Source organism: Arachis ipaensis, chromosome B6 (genome assembly GCF_059453495.1).
Source record: "Arachis ipaensis isolate K30076 ecotype BB chromosome B6, ASM5945349v1, whole genome shotgun sequence".
In the NCBI taxonomy this organism is placed as follows: Eukaryota; Viridiplantae; Streptophyta; class Magnoliopsida; order Fabales; family Fabaceae; genus Arachis; species Arachis ipaensis.
In genome coordinates this window covers 27,417,189-27,426,462 of record NC_142441.1, presented here as the reverse complement: position 1 = coordinate 27,426,462, position 9,274 = coordinate 27,417,189, and the positions used below count along the sequence as shown (strand labels likewise).

The 9,274-nt window shown below is 31.2% G+C and overlaps 1 protein-coding gene across 1 annotated transcript; it reads right to left on the bottom strand.

The window, feature by feature from the left end:
- Window positions 1-345: 345 nt before the first annotated feature.
- Window positions 346-849, bottom strand: LOC148554962 (uncharacterized). Its single transcript, XM_088490568.1, has one exon. It carries the CDS (start codon window positions 847-849, stop codon window positions 346-348), a length of 504 nt encoding a protein of 167 aa, XP_088346694.1.
- Between the last annotated feature and the right edge of the window lie 8,425 nt (window positions 850-9,274).

The window sequence follows — 9,274 nt, the reverse complement described above, 5'->3', positions numbered from 1 at the left end:
TCTTAAGATTAGATATTCATCAACAATAACAAAATACAATAATCTGTATCTGATAATAAATTTCTTATATCTTATCAAATACTTCTCTAAATACAACATTCTGAGTCAATGTTACATCATTAGATTCTTCATCACATAATAAAATTCTTAATCCCTTTTGATTCTTGACTTAAGAAAAAGTAACATAAAGTTGACCATGTGAGAACACTGGACGTCGAAGGAACAAACCAACTGCAGACAATATTTGACCTTGACTTTTGTTAATTGTCATTGCAAAATACAAATTTATTAGAAATTGTCGACGTTGAAATTTAAAAGGAATTTGAGAATCACTTGGAACCAAATTCATTCGTGAAATATAGACTTTGTCTCCAATGTTGCTACCAGATACAATTTTAGCAACAATGATGTTTGTTCCAAACTTTCCACAATGAGACGAGTACCATTACACAAACTATTGACTGGATCAATATTCCTTAACAAAATAATAGGCATACCTTTCTTCAATTTTAAAGAATGATTTGGTAGCCATGAACATTTGATTTGGTTCAAGAATTCAGTATTAATCCAATCAACATCAATATCACCATAAGCATCACTACCACATATTAAATCAGCACTCAAATACTCCTTTTCTTCACCAGGCAATAATTTAACAATATAATCATTGATTTCTTCAACAACATCAAGCGTGTGAGCCAATATTGCTTTGTCTTTGAATAAACTTGGATCAGCAAAATTTTGAACAATACCTTGATATAGTGTATTAACAATATCTTGAATCGGATCATGAGAAAGAGGTATGAGTAAATCATTTGGAATATGCACAAAAAGTTTGTCATTAATCATTGTTCCACAACGACCCTCACCAATTCGAAGTATCCAATCAGAAAAGATGCTAACTCAGTAAGAGTTAATTCATCCAAATTAGCTTCCAAACGCATATTTCTTGTCAATGGTAATACTTTAAAATATTTCCAAAGAAAAGAAGAATTAATTGAAGCCATAAAAATCTCAGCACGAGAAGCTTTTGGAATAACAGGTAGGACTTGTCTAAAATCACCACCAAGGATAACAATTTTATCTCCAAATGGTAAATCTCCATTATAATCAAACTCAAATGACATCATATCACGAAAATGTTCGATCCAATGCTTCAAAAGCCAACTTATTAGTCATGGGTGCTTCATCCCAAATAATCAACTCTGCAGATCTAATCAAATCAGTTTTAGCACTATCTTTAGAAATTTTACAAACACTATCTTCATTAAGATCAATCGAAATACCAAACATTGAATGAGCTGTCTTGCTACCAGGTAACAACAATGATGCAATTCCACTTGAAGAAACATTGATTACAATTCTTCGTTCTGATCTTAACCTAGCTGACAACACTCTATACAAAAAAGTTTTTCCAGTACCACCAAATCCATAAATGAAAAAGAGGACATGCTCTCTATTATTAACATAATGCATGATTCTATCATAAACTACCTTTTGTTCTTCATTCAAATTTTGCACATTTGTTTCGTGCTTATTAACCATTAAATCAAGATCATACTGCAACCCACGCAACATCATTGCATTGTTGAATTCTGAAGCTACTTGAATTTTAGGATAAGGCATACCAACAAAATCTTTCAGAGATTTACCATTAAGCTGAAGTAGCTTTTCAATCTCAAGTAAACATAAATTTTGTATGTCATCTTCTGTCATCCTTAATTCTACAATTAAAAAAATATTTAATTTGCAAATACACATCAAGTTCAATGTTGTTAAAAATATGGCATATTTTCGTGTATTTCTACCTAAAAATTAGAAATTACCTGGAAATTGAAGCTCACGTCTTCTAGAAAAAATAATATCATCAGATAGCTCCATCCAAGTTTGATTCCAAACTACAGAAGGTCTACTAATGGAACCAGATTGTAACAACGTAACAAAGAACTTTCTTAATTGTGCACCTGAAGATAATTCTGCAACCTCCTTTATAGCAGAAACAAATTCATTATGATCTATTAGAAAGCCCATTGTAGAACATGCTTATTCAAATGTATCATAGGTAACAGAGTTCACAATTCTCACACTACGAAAGCTAGTACAACCTCTTTGCACATTCAAAAGCAAACGCATATAAAATAGTTCACCAACTGAAGGATGTGCAAAACTCAGTCTACCAATTAAAAATCCTCTTTGTCTAGGTTTCCACTCCCTAGAATCATGATCATAAATAAATTTGCTTGGAAACTCCACATACGTCAAAGCCCGTGCTTCAACATAACGCCTATTAGCAACCATCCAAGCAATAAACATAGTCATCAAATCTTTATTCCTAAAAAAAACAGAACCAATAGTATCAGGATCATAAAAAATAACATGTTGCTAGTTTGGCAAATGGAAGCTCAATCTTTGAACTGCTGGCCATCTATGATGTATATCATATGCAAAAATTCTCCACATAGATTCACAAGGAGAAAGGTAACGACAATCATAATACTGTTTTATCTCATCAACCACTGTAGAAGGTTCAGAGGTATTAGTCACATTACTTATAACTGTAGTAACTCGATCTGGACCTTTATTAACATATTTGAAGAGGTACTTGATGACACTTGACTTGTTACAAAACTCCAAATTGATATGAGCTTGATACTTCATTAACAATAAGGGATTATATGGAACAACAAACCTATTATCAATATCAACACCATTAATATTAACTGTAACTCCCATATCACGACGTTTATATATAGGGTAGCCATCTTCATCAAAGCTTGTCTCAACAACAAATCTTTTTGGATAAAATTTTGAACATTTACCATCTTTCATACAAGGAGAATTTGGTCAAAGTCTACCACATGGACCATGAATCATGTATTTAGTAACCACATTATATAATGATGGAAATTTTGAAGGATTGGAAAGTTCTGCACAAATTAACTCATCAACAACTTTAGTATTGTGTAAATTATTCTTCTCACCAAGCCAAAGCAAAAAATGTGTATGTGGTAGACCTCTTTTTTGAAATTCAACCGTGTACATACCTAAAGAAACATCTAAAGACTAATCAAAAGTGCATAATAAAATCAACAAAATCATATTAGACATGAAATTCAAATATACCTGCATTAAGTGGACCAAAGAATATACCCTCTCTAAGATCAACAAGGAGACATTTCATTTTAGCGTGAAAAACTTGACAAGAAATATCTGGACGATTAGCAATTGATATTCTTTCACGATCGGTATATCTTTGAAATTCAGGCCAATTTGGGTTGCATGTGGGTGTCAAAAACAAATCTGGATAACCAAAATATTTGCAAATTGTCATAGCATCTTGACAATTATTAAACATATAACGTTTATCCCCATTAAAAGATGGTAAAATCACTCGTTTACCAATTGATGATGCCTCAATATCTCCACATTGCTTTGCTTCTTCTATTCCTTGGAGCACCTCTTCTCTAATTGTACTGTTTTTTTTTTTCCGAATTTCAAACAATCTTTGTAATTCAATCATAGAAAAGGAATTAACAACAAATTGTTAGAACAAATGCCTAGATTTGTGAATAATACTCTCTTCATACTCCCTCATTTGCAATCGAAAACAAACAAATTCTCGTAAAGACACCCGGGTTCTTCTTCCAACAACATTTACATTTTCCATTCTTCGATAAGGAATACCCAATTGATAACCATACTCACCATAAGGAAAAAGTAGAGGATATAGCAGTGGCCAATACAAAGCATGAGTTTCACTTATTCGTTGCAATTCACCAGATCTTGACTTCACGTTAATATCATGACCATAATCAAAAGAATCAAAATCACCAATAACCAAAGCAGCTACTTCATCACATGATGGATGGTTATAAACTCTTGCATCAGAATTCTTTGACTAAACAACCTCAAACTAAATACTTCATTTTCATTATACTCATAAAAATCCTTCACTTTCCAAAATGTTTGCACTATCACATTATATTGATCAATCATTTGGGTCAAATCAACTATCAATTCTCTATCTATCTCTGTATAAAATAAATAAAAGATATCAACACAACATTTACAATTCACTAAATAATAAATGTTTCATAATTCATGTAAATTAAAATTTGAGAACATTAAAATATTATGTTAAATACATACCTAAAAATTTGTTGTCTATAACTTAGCTCATGCTCTGTATCATATATATACAACTGTGCAAATTTTGGATTTTGTCCAAACTCTGGAATAAACTTCCAATTCTATGATAATTCTGACCACTTATAATAAACTGTGGAGGACCATTTCCATCATTAATTGAACTGACCACTTTACCACCAAGGGATGTGAAATCAAACATACTATTGAATGATTGAATCTTCTTCTGAAAATATAAAGATTTTCTATCTGAACCATTTATTAAATTAGATAAAAATTCTGGCAGTCTCTACAAATATGGTAATTGTACTTTCCCTTTATAACAACAAAGGGTAAAAATAGGCTCATTGACTCGTGAATCTCTTTTCACACGTTCCAATAACCAAAATGATGCACCACAATATGAACATTCATAATTGGGATCTTCAATATCAAGGCAACCTAACAAACACAACAATAAAAAACAAAAGAATAAAAGAATTTAAACTAATTTATAAACACATAGAAAAATTTAACTTCTTTAAATAATACATATTAATTAGCAATTTAACAAAATTGACATAAAATATGGTATACCTAATTTATTATGTTAAATTGACAAAATTAATTATATATATCAAGCATATTTGCAAAATTGGTTCAATTAACTTCATTATAAGTATATTACAACTAAAGACATACAAATATACACATAATAAATCACAAGATATATTATAATTATTACAATTCGAATGTTTCTTCATCATAATTATTACTTTTCTAAGGATATTATAAACATGTATTTTACTGACACTAAAAACAAGATAAAATCAATAAAATTTAATAAGTTTGAAATAACATGCATATCATATTGTCATGTAAATATATGAAGTATAAATAATATAAAATACAAAAGAGGTGATGCTATGAGCATAATGAATACATATTACTTGTTAAAATCTAAATATACCTTGTGCTTCACTTTGGAAAAAAAGTGGATGGTCAATAGGAGTTGCACTATGATTCAAAGAATTGAAAGAAGGATCATATATTTCTGATTCATCTTAAAAAAAAAAAAGAAGAAAAAATCAATTTTAGATTTAAATAGAGTAAATAATCAATTTTTGTATAAGAAAACAACTTAAAAGGAACATACCTGATGGAATAACTGATGAAATGAAAGGAGGAACACTTTGTTGAGAATTAGCTAAATTTCCTAATATCAAAATAATATAAAAAAAAGTTTATATATATACATACACGCACACATACAAATAGTTATAAATAAACATAAATTAAAACAAATTAAGTAATTAAAATAGAATTACTATCTTTCAAGTAAACTTACAAAAACAGAATAATACCAATTTACACAGGAAAAAATCCAAAATAAAATATGAATCCATAAACAAACACTCAAACTAATAAAACAACATAAAAAATCAAACAAATAATAACACTCATACATAACAAATAATCCATTATACATGAAATATTATTAACTAAATAGATAATTGATAATAAAAAAAATTGTAACTAACCTCTGCTAGCATCACTACCGTGGCTTCGTTTTTTTTTTTAATAATTTTTTCAATGCAACTTTGTCCTACCACACATCTGAGATATCACTATGTTTTTTATAAAAATCTACATAAAACTTAAGAATCTCAAAATCAAACTCAATTTTATCTTCTTGAAAAGTAAACAAACTAATACTTCCTTGTTGAAACTACATAAAGAAGATAAGAACAAGAGAAAAATAAAAAAACCAAAACCATTTCAATATACTGAACTATATATATGACAATAACTTTAGAACCAATAGAAAATACTGATATATGTCTAATCTATATATATACATTAGCTCGTAAATCCTTTTTATAATTCAACCATGGATTGTCTAGCTATAACTAACCTACTGAAACACCGAAACCCATAGCCCCAAACGACCAACTACATATGCAACATAAAGATAAAATTCACACCAACATGTCCAATCACTATATTCCATTGAATTCACTGTGCATTCACGGTCTCCTTTCTAAGTACATCACATCATCATTAACTTGATGATCATCTCAATATAGAATACATGGGAAAAAAAGTCAACATCGCTGATTTAACCAAAGGAAATAAAATCGCAAACAATATTCCATACACTCAAACAGAACCACGATATTGAGTACAAAAGACAGAAAATATTAACCAAAGAAGCTGCTGCACTTTATTCATGTACTTACATATAGATATCTTACATCTTACATCATATCTAGTGGCATAGGTCAAATCCTAAAACTGACTCCATCAACAATGTAATTACATGACAATGTATCCAATCCATAGCAAGGTCAAGTACAAACAAGAGCAATGAGATTATGACAACCAACTAATGATAGAAACAACCCTAATCCCTCAGTTACAAATCAAAATAAGCCAAGTAGGTGGATGGAGATTCGGCCATACCAAAAGAACCCACCATATTTTAGATAAACCATCCTATTCTTTGGACACATCTCAAAAAGATAAACATATATCTCAAAACAAGTCAGCATGACAACAACTTTTAGCACAAGATTTTAACCACCATTACATAACACTACATACTTTATATCACACTTAAACCTAAAGTCAGCAACTCACTTGAAGTATGTCAAACACCATCATTGTTGGAACCATTGAAAGCAGCAACACCTTCCTTAGCTAATATCTTCTCAAATTCTGGATTCAAATTCTTCTTCGCTTTGCAATCCCTTAAAACCTTTTTCTTTTTATATTTTTGAGCAATAACTAGAGAACCATCAACAAGAGTAGACAACACCTCCTATCTCAGAAGCACATTTTTATCAGCTCAGAATGCTAATTAAAAAGAATACAAGAATAGATACCACAAAAGAAATTAATGTATTTTTTTTTTAAAAAAAACTAATACCTAACATCAACATGACTTATGTAAGATGTAATTAAGCATTACCTCACTCTCATCAGTCGGTGTATTAAGCAAAATATTGATTTTAGATGAGAATTCATTATTTGAACCAGCGTCATTCTCAATTTTTAACATTGGTTTAGCCTTTACTGTGTCAACTTCAGCACAGATATCATCCAACCCAATAACTTCATCTTCTTTCTCGCCAATAGAGTCTATCAACAGTGGGCTTCCATTTTTAGTATTGGAGCATTGGCCACAAGTTTGTAACTTCTTTTCAAACACAATAGGCGATTCTTCCTTAACATGAGCAGAGTCTTTACCAACAATCACTGGTTTTACCAACTCTTCTTCCTGCTTAAAACACGATAAAAATATAAAAAACATAAACATTCAAAATAATAGGTAATAAACAACAAAAACCGATAGGCATGAACATCAGAACCTTTTTAGGACTGATTTCATCATCAGCATCATAATTGGGGAGCTCAAACATTGCAATGATAGTAGCATCATCACAAACTCGTTTCACTCGAAAAGTTCCAAAATATTTGTCAACTCCAACAGGTTTAGTATCAATCTTTAATAGAACTTTCTTCCCAATTAACTCACGAAACCCAATAGGATAAGTATCACCACATATAACCTGTGTCAAACATTTAACATTACAATAGATCATGCACAATATCAATTGATACAACCGACATGAAACCAAACTAATAAACTTAAGAAAAAAATAACTTACACTCGCATCCTTTTGGACTTCAGCAAAAACTTTAGCACAAGACCTTCTAATGAGATAAGAAGCTTCACGATCAAACAACACAAAAATACCATGTGCAATTTCATCCTCCACTGCTATTTTAATCCTAAACTTGTAAAGAAAATCAACAGAACTATATAAACTCATATCACAAAAATGAAAGAAAAAAGAAAAAACAGGAAAAAAAAAAGGTTTCAAAACAACAAAAAATAAAATGACACTAAAAGAAGTTCAAACAAACCTAGGAGTCACGTTAGAACATGATGCATGCGGAAATCACAATAATAAACACCACCCTCAGGTTGAATTGATTTTTCACATACACATGCAGAATACCACCAGGGTCCCTCTTCGACAATAGCCGTTATTACTCCAAACACCACAAAACAACCCTCCTGAACAGATCAACCACTTTTCATTATTCATCACTACTCATAATACAGGAGAACAAAATTATCATAACTAAACTGTATAAATCATATAATCAACTAAATTTAAAAATCGTTAACCCAATATAGACTTCATTGTTATCTTGAAGATCTTCAATGGTGCATCTCCTAGTTAAACGCATGAAATCATCTTCTAATGAGACAATCTTACCCTCATTGGCAATAAATAATGGTTGAGTACCATGAATACCCTGCTCAATCATACTAATAACCACAATAGAAAACTCACAAATCATATGCAGAAAAAAATGAATATATAACTTAGTTGCAACAAAACTGCAAGAAATAAAAAAATTTAACAAAACACACACATAAAAAATAGAAACAAACGAAAACCCTTGGGCCGCTAGCAGACGAGCATGACCATGGCGAAGAAGAGGGTGACGAGGAAGAATGTGCGGTTGGCAATCAACACGGGTTGGAATTCTTTCCGATTAGAGAAAAAGGGTGTATGAGAGAGCGAGAGGATTGTGTATGGCAAGGGACCAAAAGAAAAACTTCATCAGTCAAAATCCTATCTAAAATTCTCTGAAATGGAACCTCTTCCATAACCCTTGCATCATCCAACAAACAAAATACAGAAAGAATAGGATCAAGCGATAGGCAGAACCAGAGCAAGACTCACACGCAATATCGCAGGAGGCGTACAAACAGTGACTTGTGTCTGCAACAAGCACAATTTTGTGATTACTTGCAAACCCTAACCACTCGAAACCGGAAACCATCGTCATCGTAGACATCAACCACGGATAGCAACATTTTTCACCCTTTAAAAGAAACTCTAAAAGAGAGAGAGAGAGAGAGAGAAAGAGAGAGAGAGAGAGAGAGAGAGAGAGAGAGAGAGAGAGAGAGAGAGAGAGCAAAGTAACCAGTAGAGTAAACCAGTAGACACCAAATTTTGTCCAACTCTTCAACTTCATAAACACTTTTTTTTGGAAATAAATAAAAAAAACGAGAAAATGCCATATCAGCATAGACTCCTCGAGGTTTCTATGGTTTATAGATAGATAG